This window comes from Buceros rhinoceros, unplaced genomic scaffold, assembly GCF_000710305.1.
Source record: "Buceros rhinoceros silvestris isolate BGI_N320 unplaced genomic scaffold, ASM71030v1 scaffold10979, whole genome shotgun sequence".
Lineage (NCBI taxonomy): Eukaryota > Metazoa > Chordata > Aves > Bucerotiformes > Bucerotidae > Buceros > Buceros rhinoceros.
The window spans coordinates 1-23,426 of NW_010431046.1; the positions used below are offsets into that span (position 1 = coordinate 1).

At 34.7% G+C, this 23,426-nt stretch overlaps 1 protein-coding gene across 1 annotated transcript in view; it reads right to left on the bottom strand.

The window, feature by feature from the left end:
* Positions 1-435: 435 nt before the first annotated feature.
* The window catches only part of FRYL (FRY-like), a gene marked incomplete at both ends in the record, with an annotated part of 68,879 nt that continues 45,888 nt past the window's right edge, over positions 436-23,426 (bottom strand). Inside the window, 16 exons of the mRNA XM_010143280.1 lie at positions 436-689; positions 4,698-4,868; positions 5,761-5,964; positions 8,546-8,722; positions 10,122-10,196; positions 10,472-10,633; positions 11,833-12,030; positions 14,088-14,228; positions 15,223-15,393; positions 16,390-16,487; positions 17,083-17,690; positions 18,595-18,689; positions 19,427-19,617; positions 20,065-20,186; positions 21,095-21,296; positions 22,916-23,101. Of these exons, the coding sequence (XP_010141582.1) occupies positions 436-689; positions 4,698-4,868; positions 5,761-5,964; positions 8,546-8,722; positions 10,122-10,196; positions 10,472-10,633; positions 11,833-12,030; positions 14,088-14,228; positions 15,223-15,393; positions 16,390-16,487; positions 17,083-17,690; positions 18,595-18,689; positions 19,427-19,617; positions 20,065-20,186; positions 21,095-21,296; positions 22,916-23,101 (3,055 nt within the window). The remainder of the gene's footprint in view (positions 690-4,697; positions 4,869-5,760; positions 5,965-8,545; positions 8,723-10,121; positions 10,197-10,471; positions 10,634-11,832; positions 12,031-14,087; positions 14,229-15,222; positions 15,394-16,389; positions 16,488-17,082; positions 17,691-18,594; positions 18,690-19,426; positions 19,618-20,064; positions 20,187-21,094; positions 21,297-22,915; positions 23,102-23,426) is intronic.

Genomic DNA, 23,426 nt, shown 5'->3' on the forward strand with positions numbered 1-23,426 from the left:
ACCATTTCTCCCGTCCTTTCCTGTCTTTGGTCAGCAATATAGGTTCTGCCATAATTCAGAGCAGTTCAAGGACTTTTCCCTGTTATATTGCTTGCAGCTCATGGCTGCCAAGAAAATGCTCCAAAATGCCCTCTGACCTCTTTTCACATTTGTACCTTACTGATGGAGATGAAATGTTCTAGATTTCTTTTATTCAAGAATTCTCACCTTTTCCTTCATGGCTGTTTTCCCTGTACCAGAAACAGCTTTTGAGCAAAGTACTGAGTGTATTTGTTATAATAAGTAAACCCAATCAACCATTATTTCAGATATGCAAAACATTTTAGATATTTGTATTATGGAATCCATGGAAACCCTACACCACAAAAAAGCTACTTATTTTGATTCGTGTACTGATAACATGTAATTTCTGTATTTAGAACCAATTAATCTCACCTAGACAAACCAGAGAAGTCAGCTTCTTCTTCTTCACACCTCTCATCAAGCTCTTTCAAAGCAAGAGTGACATCCTCTTCACAGATAGATTCAGAATAGCTCTCAGGAGCCGCTGCCTCTGTCAGTTCTGGGGTCTCTTCTGACTCAAGAGATTCATGACAGACCAGACAGTCTTGTTGTTCTTGCAGTAGATATGACCCAGTGTCTTCACTAGCAGTGCTAACCTGTTCATCCCTCACTGCTAAACCGCCTTCCTGTGAATCAAACATACTTTTATTAGTTTCATCGTCAGGGCTTAAGTATTCTTGCTAGTTTTTACTATGGTAAAGTAATAGAGTTGTAAAAAATTCTTTACAAATATCCATTTATACTTTAATCATCGAGCTCTTTGGATTGCTCTCACAGTTTTACTTGAGCAAAGGCAGGTAGTCCATCTGTAATGTTTATAACTTCCAGTTAACATTAATATCCTAGAATATGACGTACTATTTACAGCAAAAACAATTTCTCAAATAGACTCAATAACATCTGTTGCAAGAACACTCCCAGTAAAATCTCTCTCCAAATAGCCTGAAACATATTTAGACCACAATAAGCACAATCAAGACTTAAATATTTAACTTTTTTAGGTAAGGACCAAAATGCCTGCCTCATGCTTGCCTCTGGAGTCTGGAACCACTACAGAGCATTTCTTCTCCTTTCTGCTCTCCATTTTAAGAAGTTTCTAAAGCATGACTGAGCAACACTGTAAACAGATGAACAATGGAAAAGGGACATTCCACTATTTTTATTATTTTGCCATTAGTGTTAATATGAGGGAGCTTTAATGGTTTAACCCTGAATCTCTAAATGTAGATCACTGGGAGTTATAAAGAGATGATGATTAAACTCTGGTAGGTGATATCAGAATGACCCTTTCTCCCCTCCCTCTTCCTCCATTAGTATTATTATACTCATTAACATCACTACATTGAACAGGAATTCAGATTTATTTAATTTATGATTAATCCATTTGAAACCTTTTACTGGATTTTTTTTTTTGTGTGTGTGGAATAAAAGTAACACTTTCTTGTACTTGCTATTTCCTAAAGGCACAGATGATCATGTGTTTTCATTCTTAGTGTGCTGGTGTATCTAATGGCATATCCAAGACTGGTCAACAAACTTTTGGACAGCCTCCAAGCACACACATCACGCCATGGCTTTCATCAGTCTATTATCTGTCTATTTATCTGTCAGACGGTCTGACAGATAAATAACTGTACATTAGAAAAGACAATTCAGCTTTAAACAGAACTATATAATTTTATTTCACAGTGATCCTAAACTTGTCTCACTTTGACTGTTCCACTCGTTAATGTGACACTGCTGTCATTTGACACAGCTAGTGACCTCACTTCTAACGTCTCTTCTGTAAAAGTTAAATCTGGATTTTTATTGCACAGAATAGCCATTTTGTCACACTGAGCAGCTAAGACACATAGGAACGTGAGACACTATTATGATATCACAGCAAAATAATTTGGATTGAAGCAGTGGTTCGTTTCTGGTATAGATGTTAATGTATGATACAGAGCTGCCCTGATTATGTCTGGTAGATGTACATATGAGGGATACACTTTTAGAAATTATTTAACTGCTAATTACTAGTTAATAAACGTACAGCTAGTTAGTCTTCATAGTGCTGTGACTCCTAGTCTTGAAGTTTTCCATGCAACATTGGACGTGTCTTGACTACCAACATGAATGTACTTTAAGTATTTTAAAAATGTGATTTATACAGTTGACGACTCCACAGAACATAAGGAAAATTACCTCTAGTAAACCATTTCCTTATAAACCCATAGTGCAAGTAAAATAGAGAATCATTTTAGTCAGAAGCTTTCATATACTTAAACTTCTAAAACTTAATGTACAAACCTGAAAATATTCTCGTAAGCTAGATTGTAAACTCCCAATTAGAATGTGAAATACTCTTTTTGCAAAAGTAGATACTATTACTGGGAATCAGTCAAATACATGTAAGTAAACTATTTACTTAATTCTTCAACATCCCTACAAGGGAAACAAGGAACTCAACTCCATTTAACCATCGCACACATTTGTCGTTAAATAATTACTTCAATTTTTTTTACTTTACCTTAGATAAATTTTGATATATATCTATTTATATTAAGAACATTTTGATAACTGACACTTGGCATGCAATAATACGCCTCTGCTGAAAGAGTTCATAATATATGAAGTATATGAGCATAGGAAAGAACAACTGCATTATCCTGCAAGTTGTGCAGTATATGAATTCAGAACAAAGTTAGTTTTATTGGCTTCACTAATTTTTCAAAGTGAGTTGCCTGTGCATATTTTCAGGTTCATTCTGTTAAGAGGCAAAGTCACCTCTCTCCTTTAGCAGCAAAATCCCACTAACTCCTGTAGAGAATTAGCTTTGAGTGTTTGAACTGTGCTTGAAGAAAACATATGTCCTTGACTAAATCTTATATTCTAACGAGCACAAAATAAACCCAGAACACATTACATTTAGCAATTGCATTTACATGCATTTGCAGACTTTTCTTTTTACATATATAGCAATTTCTTCTGGATGCTGGTTAGTCACGAGATTCTTTTACAGCCTAGTTTAAATGCTTTCAATATTCTTAATGACATTCGTGGTTTTTTGTGTGCGAATGTTTTCATGTGTATTATCTGAAATATAATGATTTTATAAAGCAAGCTGCAGAAGAACAATGAATCCAAGTATAAAGGCAATCTTGGAAAGAATTACAAATATGTAAAAATGAGTTACAGCTGAGAATTGTATCACAGGTGAACAACAGAGAAGACGAAAGTTCTATTATGGTGGATTCAATAAAATCCCAGATAATAGACAGCTTCTCTGTTTTGAAATCTTAACATAAACCATCTATCCTATGCAGCAAAAAAAAATGTTTTTCCTCACCCAAAATTCTAGTGGAAGAAAAACGCATGTTGTAGACAACCAGACGAAGCATGAACAATTTGTTTAACTCTCTAAGCACAGATGCTCTACAAAAGTTGACACAATTTATCAACTGCAATGTAACCAAACACTATTTTAAAAAAACATATAGGAAATCATAATGGAAAGACATGAAAAACGTGAGGAAAAGCTGCTTTATAAAGTCTGAATTGTGAGAAAAAACATTACACTTTAAGAAGGCGAGGATTTTACCAAGGAAACCAGTTACCCACACTTTCCTTTTGTTGTAAGAACAAAAGGCATACTTTGAGTACAGTTATCTTCATTAAAAGTTAGCTAGGTAGGTGGTTTGCCTGTTATTAAGGGTGATTTTCTGGGTATAGCAAACAGGTAGACTAGAGCCTTTGTTCAGAAACAAGTCACTTCAACCAGTCAGTTGACTGATTTAAACCAAGGTGGCTGAAGACTGATTCTTAACTGTAAACTGTGCACTGGTTATTCAAATACACATAGGAATAGCTTAATTTTCTGGAAAACTCAATAAAACTAGTACATTCTGTTAAAGATGGGATTAGCACTGCTTATCCAAATAAAATAGGATTGCCAGTAGCATCAACAATTTTAACTGAAGAGATAAAGTCCACCTAAGCCAAGCCACTTCAAATTCAGATGCGAGTTTTATTTTATATGAGGTTTTTTTAAATTTTAAATTATTCAAAAGATTTTAATAAACAAGAAACTGAAGTACTCACAGATTTGCAGGCGGTCATTAGCTTGAAATCTGTCTCAGTCCACACAAGCCTTTCCAAAAAAGTATACCACTGGCATCTGTGGTCCTTTTTAAAGGATTTTTTAATGGAACCAACTGCTAACACAGCTGGCCTGAGGTTTTATTCCCATATAGCACCAATCACATTAACCCAAAGAAGGAAAAAAAAAGGTGGGAAAAAAGGGGGGGAAATATAAAAGTATTTGAAAGAAAATGTTGCTCAAAGAAGGATTTCAACTGTATCAAGTAAAAGCATCTTGAATATTAGCCTCTTTTCATTCTGCACCACAAAATGATCATTATCAGCCCTTCAAGAATATTTTTAACCTGTGGTAAATTCCCTCAAGTCCACTCCAAGCAGTTTTCATACTGTGAGAGCATCTTTTAACAACATTCCAACAGGTTAGAAATATTAAAAGCAAATCAAATAATCAGTGTAACAGATGAAAATTCAGTTGAAAAGAAAGCCAAAGTTGCTACTAAACACTAGAAGGAGCCTAAATCAGCCATGCACCAGCCCACATTTCTCCCCACCTCAGGCAGCTGGTTGCTAGAGTTATCTAGAGGAGAAGCCTCCAAACTTGGGGTTTCAGTTCTGATTTGAAGCACCTCTTCTGTTCCCACACTGCTAGTGGAATCTTGAGACTGAAGTGATAAAGCTGCATGATCTGATATTGTTTCATCTATGGCAGAATCGCTGTTTAACTAAGACAGAAAGGAAATAAACATGGAATTTTTCATAGTTTATCAAACAAATAAATTACAGGGGAAAAAACCACATTGGTTTTGAAATAGGCAGTTTCAGTATGATTAGCTAATTGAATTTATTAATATATTATGAGTTTAACAGCTTTACACTAACATCGTTACATGCATCACACACATTTCTGTAACATTTAGCTGGGAAGAGAAGTTTCAAGTTACCCTTGGGATCCAGAAAATTATTTCCTTTCTTGTTTTTAAAGGTCTTTAGCACTGATGAAATGCTAGAAGGAACATACTGAAGAGCAGAGCTCTTTGTTACGAACAACATTAATACAAACTTTGCTGAAAAGCAGCATAGTGTCCCTGCTGCTCCCTGTCCAGTCCATTTTTTCCTAGTTTCACTTATGTAATGCAGAGACACTTCTGAGCAGCCAGCATTCTTGATTTTCCTCAGTTACACTTACGCATGCTTCGAAATAATTAAATGAGCAATTTTGATGGTTAAACACAACTGAGGTTCCCATGGGGTTACTTATTGCTCCTATTCTTATTTAGTATTTTGGTGGTTGTTTTTTGAAGCTAGGAACCACAAAGACACTCACTTTTTATATAACACATGTAATTTTGTGCTTATGTTTAAGCAAATATGGTTAAGTATAAAGATGCTAAAAAAACAATTGAATGCGGTACTAGAATTATAAGCCTGTTATGTACCACCAGTAGGTAAAGTAACACTTTCCCTTCACTGATGTCGTTGTGAAAAAGAACCTTGGCTACATTAATTCAGTTCCTCTTTAGTTCACTTAGGCTGAACGTGTGAGCCATCTTTATCCATTAGAAGTACAAGCACAAGCTTAAGTTCTCAGATGCCTTTCACAGAAAAATATCTTACCATCTGTGAACGAGACAGTATCTGACTAGCAGTCAGAGCCGCTTCTTCTTCTGAAGACTCATCAGTATCTTCCTGGTTGGTCAAGTTCAAGCTGGGCGTGCTACCAGAGTACTGACATTCTTGAAGAGACGGTGTGTCTCCTTTGTCAATACTGTCAAGAGAGCGCCTACGAACGCCCCAGTTGAAGTTGTCCATGCTTTCACCCTGTAATAAGAAGTTTACACACATATGTATATATGGATTTCAACATAAGAAAATCAATACACAAATGCAACACAGAAAACAAGTACCGAATGCATTATGAACAGAGTTTCAATCAGCCCTTTAATTTCATTAAAATTTTAAATACCTTTTTAAATTATGTTTGTAGATAAATTAAAATATATGGCAAATGAAGTAGAAATCTTTTGAATATCTTCTTGGAAAGTAACTCAATATATGATCTAGACCTATATCAGTATCAATTTTATATATCTGACTAGAAAATACAAACACACCACAGACAACAACAGATGAACAAGCCACGGTACCAGGCTGCAACTTACCTGCAGCTCCTGGTTAGCAAAAAGGAAAACACATATAATTAGAAAGAACGAGGACAAACACTTAAAGATACTCTAGAACCAGGGAAAAGTGTTTTATTACATAAGGTTTGCCAACAGTAAAAGACTGATTCAAGCTCTGGAAAAAAGCTTTAGTCCAAATTCTAGTATTTAAAATAATTTCTCCTTCTAATGGGAGATTGATTAAAAAAAAAAAACAAACTGATGACAAAACACTAAAACCAGCATGCTTATGATACAGTTTCTCTAGCGTAACATATAATGCAACTGTTTCAACAAACATTGGATGAAATTATTTTAACTAACACACATGAATCTAAACTGACCACATCCAACTGACAAAGCACCATCAACATGAATTATATATATATACAGCTTATAGAAAAACCAATGTCTTCATTAACTGTTTTACCAGTTACTTCAGGTTAGTTTTATGAAATGTACCCTGAACACCATTAGCTGGATCCTTTCTGTTTGCACATTTTAAAGCTAGGATACTTAGGTTTCAAACATCCAACATCCTAAGTGAAATCCATATCTTATATTGTTTTAATTCACAAGTACAATAATAGTCTTTGATTTTCTCAAGCACTTTGTCAACCTTCAACAATTCATCTAAGATGGAACACACAATGATCAGCTTGCTTTGTCACAGTTACTAAAATACCACATCTAGCCCCAAATGTGCAAATATGGGTTCCAAAACTGCTTTAACACAAGAGAGCATCCCTTGTGGTGACTTAAAAGATCATCATGACGCATTAAATATGCAAAGCAAACTAAACATTTTGTAGCCTCTCTTAGTGATTTGTTTTGCTCCAACAAAAGGTGAAAAGTTATGGCAAAGTGAAAGAATCCCAACTACAAAGTACTACTACTGTGGGTTGACGCATTTAAGTGTAATCTCAATATTACTCAGATTTTAATGTAAAAGCCTCAATTCATACCGTCGACATTTAATCACTTGCAACAACGATTATTACGCATTTTTGGTGCAAAACTAGGCAGCTCTTAAATCAAGTGCACAATTAATATATAATACCCTAAATTTGTGTAATTTGTGCTTTTTCTTTCACAAGTATAGCACTATATGTTACATACAAGCAAGTAATGAGAAAGAAACTCTTTTCTTCATTACAATCTGTTCTTAAGATAATACAGAAGTTAATCCTAAATTTGGTTTGGCAGTTTCCAACTTTTGGCATCCCACCAAAGCCCCATCTAGTGTTAAAATAATGTTATACTACTACTTAGGCTTGATTCTAAACTGTTTGACTACTTATATTAAACTGTTGTCTGTAGTCTGTGATCACATATATGCAATAGACCATAATGAGCCTGTACTTTCCCTAGAAGATGCAAATGTTGGCTGAAGTGCAACGATACACAGGAAGCATGAAGAAAGTGAGATAAAACTAAAGTATTAGGGGAAAACAAGCAAAATTTTGTAAAAAGGGATAGATTAATCAGGAGATTAACAATCTTAATGATTAGATAGGCAGATACTCTTCTTAGCTTGTTGACTCGTGACCTGCAAGGGTCTCTGTTACTAACTCAGCATTTTGTATAGACTGTCAGAAAAGCGCGGAAAGAAAGTCATACTTCTAAGCTTCAGCAAATTCTGGTCTGAAGCTTTTTATTTATCCCAAACAAATAACATTGTTTGTAATTTTGTTTTACCCCTATCTCTTTTCTTTGACAGGAGGGGAAGTGGAGGAAATGTAAGAACTGCAACAAACCAGATATAATGTAGAAATCAATGCAAGCAACTGCAAAGTCAATTGTGCGTAATGAGACAGTATATCATACAGTTTGCAACTTTCAAAGTTATTCCTCATGTTTTCAAAATGCAGAAACATATCAGGAACAGAGATTATGCCATTTTCTTAACACATTGTTCCATAACTATAAGTTTTCTACTGCATGACACTCAGGTGTCTTTGGTTTATACTGTCATATCATTTCACTTTCAGATTAAGTCACTTAACCTCCACCCAAAAATTCCAGCTCTCCCCCCAAAAAATCCCCATTTGCAACAACTTAACACTGCGAAGTTTGTGACACAGGTTTCTTTATCATGCAAGATACGTTCAATCACGTCATAGTTTCTTCCCAATTGGATTAGTCAGAAAAGCTGCCAGTTCCTTAGAATTGCACCAACATAACCTGATTTTTAAAACATTCTCAAATGGAAACACACAGAAGAAATTCCAAGGTCTCACCTCTGCATCTTCCAATTCAACATCTAAAAAGTCAAAGTCTTTAAAAACTCCAAATTGTTGTTCACTGGTATTGTCTTCTACAGCCACTTCCTCCTCTTGAATCACTTCTTCTGTTGTTGAAATAAGACTAGTTTGTTGATCTACAACTTCCAAGTCTTCATTAGAAGAAAACACAACCTGCAGATATGGGTAAAAATAGAAAGAAAAACTTCAACTTCTGTAACTCCAAAATCAAGCTATCCTGTTTCCTACAATTTCATGGCAGTGGCAGCGTACCACTAAAACGATAAAACTAGGGCAATTGCAGACTGCAGTCTGCTTCAAGACTAGTTGGATTTTAAGCTATGTTTTCCAACTAGTTCTATCATTCTCTCTTTAATGTAACTAACAGTTGCAAAGGCATAAATAAAAATAAAAATAAATCCCCAAACCTTCATTTTCACAACCACAACATTACTCAAACTCAAGAACAAAAAATCCATCATAATAATCATCCACATGATACAGGCCATATAATTCAAAGGAATCCTCTAATTTTTAAAAATCTCTTCAGTTTTAGCTTTCAGGCATCTGATTTTATTTATTTAGCCTCCTGTCTAGATTAAAGATCCACCTCCCATCAATATTTTTCCCCAGCTAAGAACTTCTGTGTCACAATAAAATATCCTAGATGATAATGAAGGTAGGCCACTCACTTCACTTTAAAAGCTCTTAACATTATCAATTCCATTAAGCTTAGTATGCCAGCAGGAGTCTTTTCTATACCTTGCACAGAAGTAACACCATCGGCCTATTTTTACTCTGATAGTTAAGACTATTGCTCCTCCTGATATCCATGTTTGTTTGAAGGCATGTGATCCACTGGTCATCGGCAATGGATTCTATGGTCTTTTCAATACAGCATCAACATCCTTGCAGTCCTCAGCCATTGCTATCCCTTCTCTCTAGAGTGTATCTTATTTATAATGAATTAGATAAAGATTTATAGGGAAAACCTAGTTGAATCCCCTCTTCTAGCCAAGACAACTAAAATTTATACCTGCAGCCTCAAACATAGAACACACTATTCTAGAGTGGCAGTGTAGTCCTGCTCTTCTGTGAAGAAGCATTAAGGATTAGTCTGATCAACAGAGCTCCTTAGTAGTCAACTAATTTCATTTGCACAGGAGATTTGAGTTCAAGTTCAAGGACTTAAAAAAATCTTGTTCTGATTACCACACAATATAAAAATTAAGAATTAATCCTAGTAATTTATCTTTTTTTACAACATATAGTCCTCCCCCTATAAGATTGACCTAAATTCACTGAGATGGCAACAGTAGTTTTGTCTGAATTCAAATTCTATTTTGAAACCTGACTAGTAAAGAATGGTGCCCAGTGAACTTGAGGAATAATATTAATCCATTACTTATGATTCCATATCTTTTCAATTCTTCAGTTGCATTTTTGAATTGTTGAACCAAAACCAGTTTGTCAAAAATGGGTCTTCATAACCTTATCAATATCTGAAAATGCAATAGCATTCTCATGACTGGAATTAAAAAAAAAAAACCCAAAAAACAAAATCACCACTTACTGAAGGATTTTTGGGAAGACCAGATTCGGGACCACACAGAGAAAGCACATTCATCAGCTTCTCCCTAGTTCTCCTCTGAAAAATGTAACAAAGAAAATCACATAGCAAGGCATCTGCTGGAGGTCCATGTAAAAACGAAAACACCTGCATTTTTAACTAGTCATTTTGTGTGCTGACATATTTTGAAAAGAATCTTTTCATCATCATTACCTTTTAGTTTATGCTATATTCATTTACTGTTTTGCTAAGACACAATATAGACTCCAAATTACACTTCAATGATTATTTTGTTTAATACTTCATAAACACCGTCTATAATATATTTATAATGTGTTTGAGACATAATGTACCTGAGAAAGCTGTGGTCTCTTCCAGCTGACGGGAACTAAAGCATTTGAATTGGAGCCTGATGAAGTTGAAGAAGTGCTCCGGGTGACAGCGATGACTTTTGGCTTCCCATTTCTACCAGCTGCACTGTGTTGATCACCATACTTATTCCCAATAATTGGTGTCTATCAAGGACAACAAATACAGATTTGAATTTTATGTATTATTAAGGACTACACATTTGATTTATTATATAAAATGTAGGAGGGATTGTCTGTCTCTGAAGTCCATGACTAATCCACTGAGCACTGGTACACAGGGAAATACAAAGCCGCATACTTCTACCTTATGCAGTGAGCCACCATTCTGCCCACTTGCATTTTTTTAAATTATGCAAGTTGTATGCTGCAATCCAGTTACATTTTTAAAACACGCTTTAGAAACTGTGTTCTAAGTTTAAAAGATGCAAAGCTTCTCTGTAGAATCATTCTTGGACATGAATGAATTGTTTCCACAGACCAGCAACTACAATAACACGCACACACTTCTGAAAACCAAACACCAAATTCAGGCCTTTCGACAGCAAATGTTATTCCAATGAACTCTGGGAATTTCATCTTGTCTCTCAATTATCTGCAAGCACTGACATTTACATTAAGGAATTCTCTTACCAATTTAAGTAATGCTCCTAAGACATCCATTATTTCCAATCATTGCCTAGGCTCAGCTTCAACCAGGAGCCCTTACCCTTGATGAACGCCAAAGCTTCTACAATTTTCACATGCCTGTATTACACTACAGTCATTTGACTACGACCCCCTTTTCAGACACAGAATGAGCACTGGCTACATTATTATTTTCAGTTCTAAAGAACCCTAACTGGGGTGTAGGAGTGTTGTTTTTAAATACAGGAGACTTCTCCAGCTGCAGCCATATCACACCAAGGTTTCTATATTCTGTATCCTACTCTCTCCTCTAAATTTTCTTCCAAAGTCACACCAAAACTGCAGCACGGGTTTTTAATCCTCTCAGCCCCTGAATGCATAACCCTTCATTTGATGAAAGCCCAGAATGTTCAGCTGCAAGCAGCAGCCAGCTGCATTAGCGGGCTCTCTGACACAGCTGAAAGACCCTTGAGAATAATCTTATTGACTTTTAGTAATTAACTCTCCAGACATTCAAAGGGGGAAAATGGCAAAAAAACCCATAAAAGAATTAAGTTTATCTTTCAGAATTACTCTAATTACATGTACGTAAAACTTCAACATGTGTAATTCTTAAAAATGATATTTCAAAAAATATAAATGTGGAAGGCTAACAGAAAATAAAACAGAGTTTACAACAGAAAGTCATTATTGCAACGTAATTTAAATGTAGTAATTACCTCTGATATATCAAAATGAAAATCTAAGGTCTTCCCTGGTAGCTCCTTGGAGACATTATTAAAAATTTTTGTAAAGGAGATTTCAGGAGAACCTATGTCACCTCCATAAGTCTTTGGAATATCATTAGGTACAACAAGGCTTGCTGACCGAGACACCACCAGTTTCAAAATATTAAGAGCTTCCTTCCAATAGGGACTCTAAAGAGAACATACACAAGTCACAAAACAATCACCTCAAACAAGACAGCAATTTTAAATGTACAGTAGGATTTTGCATTAATTCATTGTAAGATTCCCCAAACCAAAAGCTCTAATCTTCCACACATGGCTGCTAGCCCAGGTGGGCAGCTTCGGACCTTGAAGAGCCAGAAAGGCAGTGGCAAGGTACCAGGTCATCCCACGGTAGGCAGTCAGGTCCAGCCAGGCAGGCTCACTAGCTTCAGGTCACAGTGCCAGATGCACTAGACTGTTCCATGTTCCTTGCTATATTTTTTACCATTGTTCGAAGTTATTTGGCCTTCATGCTCCACAAGATAAAAATTGATAGTGTTGAAAAGTAAAACAACTTCCACCTCATGACATTTTTTATTGTTTTACGCTTAAGGGTGTAAACTGAATTTGAAACAGACAAAAATATTTTCCACTTTGTATTTCCTCATCCATTTCAAGTATCTTAAAAAATGCAAGAACATTTACAAAGTTTTTATATAGTGTCAAACCAATGGAGTACTTAACACCAGGGTGAAGAACATAACAGGCAGAGCCCAAGTGTACTCTCCTTAAAATGTTGATTACGGTAACGTAAGTAATTCAACAGTTTCAGCTACAGAGATTGTAGAGCCAATCACAGAACAGACTTATACCAAAAGTAGCGCCTTGGGAGGGTTAAGATTTACACTCCTGAAAATGTTAGGATTCTACCTAAACCTTAAATCTTCTTTTTTTTTTAAATTAACAGGATATCTGCTGCTGCTTCTTTTTTTTTTTTTAATTGGGATGCCATGTTTGTTAAAATACTTTCTAAATTTCATTAAAAAACCCAAATACCACTTTCAAGGTTTTAACTAGTATATGCTTCTTTGTAGGTAATGAGAGTTTTCAACAATCTCCTGAATCTCTATGCATCACGTCTACATAGTCTCAAACTTGAGCTATCCTGTAGCAACTTAAATTTACTAAGGTGCATTGTTGATGGCAGAGGACTAAAAAAAAAAATCAGCTTAGTAGCACCACATTTAAACAAGACATGTTCACTTACGATTTTTTTCTTTTACCATTTATAGTAACATGTTTTATCATATCAAAACCACATATGCTTCTCTGGAATACTTTTTTGCCAGTACCATTATTTTAATAGCTAACATCTTCTAATTAAGATTACATTCCATGGTAGTGTGGTCTTGCCTAAGAAAGCTCACATAACGGTTGGAGGCAAAGCAAGCATCCGTCAGGCCATAAAAACTACAGTTGCTAATCATTCCATTTTGCCTAATGCACTCTGACAGGAGCACAATATCTAAAGTACACATCCATCAATAACAAAACGTCCAGGAAACACTACTTTCCCTAGTTAATTACGATCAAACCACTTGGCTGAAATACATTTGACAACAATGGAATTCTGGAAGGAAAAAAAAAAAAAAGAGAATGTTGTGCATTAAAAAGGTTTTATGCTCCGGGCATTTTTATAAAATCTATTCAGCAAGATGCTAGACCTTCTTCCGTGAAATAGATTTTCAGTAAATAGTGTTCCAAGTACAAAGGATTAAACTATCTAGGGCAAAACACTTGTTCATCTTTTGGAGACTTTCTTTAACAAAAAATGCACTCAAATTCATTAAGGTGCACCTTAACAATCCTCACAGATAAATCAGTGAAAGTGATTTAAATACGTATTTAACTGTAAAAGTTCTTTTTGAAATCATGTACACTTAAATAAAATATTTGTACAGTATTTAGCAATAAACATTTCCTTATATTTTAACAGTGAAGGACCATCTCCTCTAATTACATATGCAGAGTTGCCTGTATCTGTAAATAGATGCACATTCACCCAGGTAACTTGTGCCACAAGATGTAAATCAGACTGGACAAATACATAAGCACACAGAACAAAAATTAAAATACTGGAGAATCTGACTTCAAACAACTACTTCATATCTGAAATAAACGAGTTCCCCTCAAAATTCAAATGTAATTTCAGTACCACTTTGATAATAAGCAGAAAGGCTTTCGTAGTTTTGCAGAGTACCCACCTGAACATATTTACCAATAACTTTTATGATTTCCAAATTAAACTGTTTCACTGGTGCTGTGGATAGGTCAATATGACTCAGAAGACTGTAAATGATCTGCAGTAAGGACTGTTGCATACTGGATAATCCTTTCTCTAACAGCTAAAAAAGATTTTTTTTAAATACAAAATTTAATTAGAGACTTTTAATGGTAGCAAGAAGTGAAAGCAAACATTAAAATACAGCTAACTTCCACACATATTTATTTTCTTCTTCAAGAAACTAAAGTGTACCACTTCATGTTTTTCAAAACTTTATTTTAGCATTAAAAAAAGCAACGCAACAAAGCAATGTTTTCTGTCCCAATTCAGGTTTCCCCCTGAATTTTCATGTATGTTTGCACATATCTAAAGCACCTAAGAGCAAAATGCTTCTCACTAAATAGATGTGTTCATACAAATTCAAAATCTCAAAGCTGTATGAAAAAGTTACACCTACACCTTGAAGTAAGCCAGTAAAACCAATCTTGTGAACACATAAGGCCATTCATCATAACGTAGAAATATTTTAAAAAATATCTTAATCAGTTTGAAATAATCAATTTCAAGTTCAAGGACAAGCTCTATAAGCTTTTCACACACGGTACTTTTTTAAAGGTAACAAGTTTGCCTGTATGAACAGCTGGTCATATACTGAATTCTGTAATTTAAATGATCTTTGATTATATACTATGCAATACTTACAAATGAACTTTTAAATTATTTTTAAGTTGTGATAATACACATCTTTAAATGTGTATTTGGCTAAAAAAAAATCTTAAAAATTTTCTCTAAGTGTTTTCTGCTAAAGCCAAGATATTGTGCTCATCTTATTCATGTAGTGCAGAATATAAATATCTACTACAAAATACTACTATTATAAAAAGGTATCATTCGTTATCATTTCAAGGTACATTTTAATTATTGCACTTGAAAAAAGCAGTACTCATCCATTTCCTATATCCTGGAACATTTTAGTATTATCTTCCCATTACAGAAGATGTGCTTTTTTTTCCCCCCCAATATTCAGAATCATGAAAAATAAGGAATTAACGATAAGTAAATGTAATATTGATCACAGATTGTCAACGTGAGATACACTTTTATCAAAAATTTACCTCCGCAAGGTAAGTTATGAGGTTAAATGTGGCATCTGAGAAAGAGTCATGCAAATATCTACACACTACATTAATCCAGTTAGAACAGTCTCTGGAATAACTGTGTGTACTGTATAAACTCATCATATGAGCCAGATTGGCAAGAGTTGGTGATTTCTCTTCTGCACAAACCTGAAAAGCAAAAAGCGTACTAATTTATATTAGAAATGACAATTTTTTTAACCTAAGCATTCACAAGTTATTACGCATTTTTACAAGATTTCACTTTATTTTCTCATAACTGAAATGCAACTAATCACACAAGCAACACCTACAGTTTCTGTTGAATTTTGGTACTGTGGCATCCACAATCCAAGTTTATCTACTTACTACTCACACCAAACTTACTTCAACTAGTGTCCCTCCCTAGCTAGTAGTGCAAGTATTTAAGGGACAGCAGTAATTTCTGGATTGGCATCAGTGTGCACTCCTTTGAGAAACCTGGACACAGTTCAGTGATACATTTGTGGTACATAACCACATACATGATGTGGTACATAACCACAATTTGGGCAGCCAGGAGGCTATGACTGCATCTCCTATGACAGACAGCTCTTTCTTATTCCCCTTTCCACCTTCTTCCTTAAATTGCAGGCTGTCAGGTCAGCATACCACCAGCCTGGCTGGAGGCTGTTGGTGTCTATTGTGTACTGCTTGTAACAGGCAATACAGTTCAGAAATATTGCAAGGTTATTTATTGTGTATAAGTAACAGAAAGAACATACTACCTCTTCTTCTCTATCTACCAGACCGGAAGGTAAGGATCACTTCCTTCCCTAAGTAAATTAGGAAGTGTGCTTAAAAATTAATTTTACATTTAAAATTACAAACTCAAAAATCAGACAAATAAGAAAAATTGGTATCATTAATAAGGAAATTTTTCTTTACAACTGAATTTTAGAGAATAAGCTAAACGTGAGGGTTTTTTGACAAGGGGAACTCAGGGATTGATACGAGATCCAACTATATAAATTAGGACTGGATCACATCTTTAAAATACAACCTTTTATAGTTGTTTCCACATTACTTTAAGAATGACATAAAAGTATTTCATAAGACAGCAGAAAAATAAAAAAAAAATGCTGGTACTGAACTCCTGGATACACCTCCAAGCATCACTTTACATACCTTTGCTATTCTGTCAGCTGTTTCTTTACAAAACTGAGTTGGATTATCAAAATGTTGGATCAGATGAGGAAGTAGGCACAAGATGTTTAGGGGAAATCCTAAACACATACATAAAGAGAGTTATATGAGCCCTAAAGGTTTTTAATATGACTTACTTTAACGAGAAGCTATCTGGTATTTAAGAACCTTTACAGCATGACACATATATTCATAAAAGCATGTAAATTATATACACACATCAGTGTATCTAAGCGTGTATGTATGTATAATGTACATAAATGTGTCTGTGTTAGGTATAAATATGCATAAGATGAAAATAAAATCATCACTGGACCAATCAAGCAAATCTACCATGAAACTGGGTAGCTTTAGGCAGTACAGTCACGTTATTTCTAAATGGGTAATTTTTTGAAATAGTACTAACTGAGCTAGTTAGCACAAGATCATGAAAAATAGCACACGTTCTCTCAAAATTCACTTGTAAGCCAGTTTAAAGTAAATTAATAGTCAATAAATAAGGTTTACATGCAGTATTTCTTGGCAGATAATCATAGGCTGTAATCTAGCACTCTAATACCAACAATTGCAAATAGCACTTAACTGAGGGGGCTTTTTTAAGGCAAATACATGTTTTGATTACATTTAATTTGAGAAAAAAAAAATTTTCATTACATATACATGTCCTAGAGATACCTGCTAACTGAGAAGGATCCACCAAAGCATGCCTGGAAATTGTGATGAGTTTACTGAGGAGATGAACTGTCATTTCTTGTGTGGATGATGAAGTAAAGCCTTTTAGGAAAAGCTGCTGAAGCCCTGGAAAGTTGTTCCATTTCAGTTTATTCTGCACCTTTTCTATCTTCTCCCGACTCTCTAATTTATCCAGAGGCAAGTGAATAAGAAGCTTGTTGAGTAGCTTGAGAGCCAAAAGGTATTCATACTCATAATCTGACTCTAGCAATGAAGCTGCAATCCAAAATATAGTGGCCATCAAGTTGACAGGGTCAGTAGTGGGTTGCACATCATACATCCCTCCCTCTCTCAGGGAGGAAAGGCTTCTAGTCCTGGCCAAACTTCCACCATGATTTATCCTTCCATCCATTATATCCAGTGTGTTGCTCCGTCGACGGTCGCCTCTCCGCTCACTGATTAAATTCAGTCTCAGAGAATTACTCCTTGTATTGCTGTAGTATCCCAAACAACTGCCACTATTAATGGGACTTGTGCTTAGATTTATCTGTCCAGTGCTTTTCCTATTAGCTGCATACTTGTTTCCCATTACAGAATCATGGTATGAAGTTCTGAAATAAAAATCAATTATTACATACATTTTCATGCAAAATACTTTAACAACATACTATTTAGAAAAAGAGAGAAGGAAAAAGACGTTACACTAATCACATATACACACACAGAGTGAATACTGCACTTTATCATTGAAGAGTATTGTATATGAAAACACAGAATTTATATATATATTACTAAAATATCCTTACACCATAAGGACAAGACTGTAGAATCCCATTACCTCTGCTACCAAATCTATTTGTTACAATCCTACAATACCAAAATAATTACATAGCAAACCAGTAAAATCAGCAATATTAGTCTATAGCACACAAAAGATTATCTGTAAATGAAGATCTAGAATTCCAACTTATTTATAGATGTGATAAAGGTAGAGAAATTAATGAATTAATAAATTAAATTATTTACTTATTACTGTATATTTGTCTGAAGTATCTGACCTAGAAATACCAACATCTCCCAGTCCTAATATTCTACATTTTCAAAAACTTTGCCGTGAAGCCAAACTAATAAAACCATCTGTACATTTTGGGATATTTTTCAATTTGATGAAGTCATTGAGCTAACTACTAAGACTGTAGTGAGACACACAAATATCTCAGACTGTTCAATTACACTTCTCATATACAAACAGTACATCTGAGGCCTAAGACAGAGTAGCATTTGCTTTACCGAAAATTTTTTTCTGTATTAACATTGGAATAAAAGTATTTATTGTATGTAGTACAGGAGTTTTCATCCATGAACCTTAAGCTATCTTTTAAAGATTGGTGCCATTACCTACATTATACATAGAAATCATACATATAGAAACTAATGCATTGCACTTGTAATACACGTTTACAAATTCAAATGTATAAAATTGTGTAATGTAGCTTGACTAATAAAAGAACTTACTGAGAAAGAGCAGAAAGCAGATCATAATGCTTCATGGATTCGGCCAACGTATCAATAGCAGACTCTAAGGTCAGAAGCAGTTCTATGACAAAACCCTGGGGAAAGCCACAGGTTATTATAAATTATGCAGTATGTACAAAGAAGATCACAGAAAATCTACTGAGTGGTGATAAATATAAAAATACTATAAACAATATAAAAATATAAATAAACGAAAATACAAAATCAGTATCAGTAACTAAAGTATTATTTCACACTCCAATTAGAACACAATCCTGATGAGACAGCTCAAATTAGCAGTATAGAGTCAAGACAGAAAAACTTCTAATTTATTTCCAAATATTCGCAGAATTCATTCTCGTTTGCATTATTTTTAAGGATGGAGTAGTTTAGACTATTATTCTGCAGTACTAAAAGATTAGATACACTTCTTTAGATGGACAATGACTCTAGGCTGGATGGTTGTTAACACTTTATCAGGTTGAGTTCCTAATAAAAGAAAACCTGAATTATTTTTTATATGGCTGATCTCAAGATCCTCTAACTATGAAAGAGAAGGTGTTTTCAGGTAACAGATGCATTAAACTCTCCGAAAGCTCCTATTGCTGTAGAACAGAATGTGCACAGCTCATCTTTTCATCATTTAATTAGGTGAAAATTCTTGAAGTGTCACAATGAAAACTGTTTCGGTATTTGAAATATCTTTATTTAAAAATAAAAAGCAATGAATGAAAAAATGCTTTTAAATTTTACTGTTACTAAAATAATAATGCAAATATGTCATTTAGGCAGACTTAACTTCCTATTACAGTAGACGGAAAATTTCAAATACCTGAGCTTCTTCTCCTGCATCTCCGACAGTTTCTACTAATCTAGAGAGAACATCGGAAAGTGTAGATGCAGTAAGAGGCTGTTTCAGAGCCCTGAAAATCTGAAAGGACCTCCCAGCATAATGTCGAGAGGAGCATGAAAGCGCAGTTTGCAAAGCAACTTCGCTGAGACGGTGTTCCAATTGAAATCCTCCTATAAAAGCAAATAAATACTCAAGCAACACAATGCTTTATAAAAACCAAACACATCTGAACTTGAGAGTAAATTGGCAAAGTAAATCCTAACTTTAAAATAATCTCTTTAGAAGACTAAATTTTTCTCAAGGAGTGTAACTCAAAAATCTTTCCAGGCATATAAACTTGTATTCCATAATACTTAACACTGGAGAATAAAACATTTATGATTTGAATAATAAGTGTCCACAATAAGATAATATTTCAGGAATAAGATAAAATATATTTAAATCTGTCATAATAGAAACATGAACTGAAGTGTGCAATACACAGGAAATACAAAACTACTTAGAAGCAGTAACCAATCACCTAGAGTGATTTTATAAATAATTTACAAGTGTTCAAAAAAATTTCATTTACTTGCAGACTTGGACATTGTATCATGCATCAACTGTTTTCTACATACCTGAGCTAGACTGTTTAAAAATAGATACCACATGCTTTAGAAACACAGTTAACTGTTCAGCACTCTTTATATTAGGGTTCTTGGCTGAAACATCTTCATGATTCCAAAGCGGGCCTCTTTTCCTAAAAATAGAAAAATAGAGTAAATGTAACAGAATACAAGGTATAGCCTTTGTCCTTAGTATTACTTAAATGTTATTTTAACCTTTAGCTTAGCTGCAAAATAACTTAGTACCCACCACATAAAAGAAACCATTCCGAACTGCAGACACCACAATTGCCCAATATTATATGACAACATGCAAGAAGTTAAGACAAGGTGAAGAGCAATATATCAGATCCAACCGAAATAACAGTGTAAGTTTAGGAAGAGATAGTCTGTTAGATAATGTTTAGTTATCTAACACAGAACCCATTCAACTAAACAACATTATACACTTCTTAAAACAACCTCCTTTCTTCTCATCAATACACCATACTATTCTAGATTTAGGCTGATGTAAAGCATAAGTAATCAAAAGCTTTGGGAAACAGGTGGGATTTTAGATTTACAGAATCTTGGAAGCTTTATATAAGCTAGCATAAAAACTGCACAGCCATTGATGGTTTTACAGATGTTCTTTGCCACAAACTACAAGTTTTTGAATAGCCAGCTCTCTCCTGGTAGGTAATTCATAAATGCCACACAAATCTTGCAGCTCCCTCATCATCTTTATATATTCCAACCCTAATCCTTTAGGTGGAAGAGGGAATTCTATACACCGTGCAGCAAAGAAAGATAACAGACCTAAGTGAAACATGGCAAAAGACTTCTAAATACTCAGGATATGAAAGGGTAGACAGAATTCTCTGAACTGCTGGAAGGATACAGTTGTTCATAGGCTGTTATCACATAAAACCACTTCAGGATTAAACTGTCTCTCAATGGTGATAAAACACTGACAAAATGAGAAAGCATGATGCTAAACAGGAAGGGTTTTGCCATATTTCCACAAAATGTGACTCCACAAAAATGGAAATTGAAATCTTACCTTGAGGTAATAAATTCTATGAGAGTTTTCACTTTGTCATCCTGCTCTACTGAAATGTCAACCTCATTGAGGATTGTGGTGTGCAGATGAGAAATGGCAGCACTTGTGTTTCCTAAACTGATGCTAGAAGAGGTAGAACTTGAACTAAGCCCTGAGTCTGTCATTGGGGAGGGCTGGTAATCAGGTATAAAATCATGAACACCTGCTAAAATAAAAACAAGACAATTGTGCGCTCTTAAGTTGACAGTTAAATACATAAAAAGGAAAAGTAGCCCTCTAATAACTTAGAATAATGATAATAATTCAATGGATGCAGTTAATTTCAATGCGAAATCAACAAGTCTGATATAAGCGAAGTCTTCGCATTACTGGATCCTTAGTAAGAAACTGCTAGATCCACTTTTAAAACCACTGTATTGTGTTTGATTTTTTATTGGTAGTAAGACAGTTCATTGGCTTCTGAGACATCTCAGCTTAATAAGTGGAGCCTTCTCCTAACTAATAAGGCACAGAATTTTTTTTTTGTTGAAAGTCAGTCCCAGTATAACTGTCAACACTTTAAATCAGTGAACACTAAGTATTAGCTAGTGAATTGACTCTCAGCAGAGCCCCTTTGGCTGCACAAAGTTTCTCTGAAGTTAGCTTAATCTTGCTGCTGTAATATTTGTCTCTCCATGTAAGGAATCAAATGGGAGTAAAATACAAGTGCAGTAACTCCTCACGTTTCATCTCCATCTATCTATGAGGCGCTGGAAGAAAACAAACCAGCAAGGAAAAGTGGGTCGTGAAACTCTGACTGCAGCAATTGTACAGAAGCTTGAGACTCGCTGACATCCATCACAAATTTTCACTCTACAGAGCCACAGGATTTGGACTGAAGTATTAGCTGGTTCAAATGAAATTTAACATAGGCTTGTCTAACCTTGTGCTAGGCATGAATACCTTATCTTAACCACCAGCTAGAAATGTTTGATGCTGATTTTATTCTAGTTTCTATCAGACATTTTAAAAATAACAAAATACTGTGTTATGTTTATAGACAGTTTTACCCAAAACTGTAAAGATTAGGAATGGAATGGTTTGTATAGGTGACCATATAGATGCACTGGTAAAGTTCTGTGAATAGATTTACATAAAAGAATGCTTCCACTATGCCCACTTTTTAATCTCTCATTGCTATGAACATAAAATTCACAAAACAGATGAACATTTTTCTTAGTAACAAACCCAATTCTGTTGTGTACAAAACAGAACAGATTGAATAGCAATATGCTGCCACCTACTGAAATAATATGAAATACTAGGTTGCAAAAACATGTACTACTTCACATTTCAAAACTGTAACAGGCTCATACCATTCCCATAAAGAGAATTACATAGTTTCATGTATTGTAATGTTACAGTGAACGTTCAAGTTAGTATCTCAAAAGAGTATGCCCATAGCTTATTGAACACTGCAGTTACAGCTGACAAAAATCAGAAATTTAAGATTACTATAAACAAGTAAAAGATGTATATTCTTGGTTTATATTTTCAAGGGCGTCATAAAAACTGCTGTATTACAAATCCAAAACATAGAGCTCCCTCTGTGGTCTCCACTACTATTTAATCATTCAGCTGTGCTCCCTACTCTGATAAAAGGGCACGAAGTGGTAATGTGAATCGTACTCATTTTGATTTAATTAAAATCTGAAGAAATACATTTTAATGCCAAGGGCTTAGGAAAACATTACAAATAACAGAAGTTTTAATAATGCCTGGAAGTAAAGAGAGCTTTCCATGTCATTTTAACAAGCAGCACCTGATAAACCCAAAGCATACCTGTAAAAGTATAATCTAAATGGGTAGTTTGTTTGACAGTAAGCACCCTGGACTCATTGAACTCTCTGTTTCTGAGCAGGACAGAAGCGACAGACTGGACATTACTGCCGGATCCCATCACTATCAGTAGATGCAAAAGCAGTCTTTTACAATGCTCATAGACTTCAGGGTGACAGTGGTCAAAACCTAACACAAAAGGAAAATGGAAAAGCTTTATTACATTCAAAGTGCATGCTGAATTAAATTATTAAAAAAATAGCAGTATTCAAACTGGTCTGTTATACTTTACCAAATAATAGCTACATAATTCACTTAATGTTTCTTCAGTTTCTTCAATATAAAACCAAAAATATACAGTTTAGCAAAATTTAATATATCCTCATTTCTCACACAGCAGTAAGATCTTAATCTGTAGCATGTATAAAAATTACTACGCAAACAAAGAAAAAATTGAATTTTAATGTGTCTTCTACAAAGAGAAAGTGGTAAAAGTGGCTCCAACAGAAAGTAC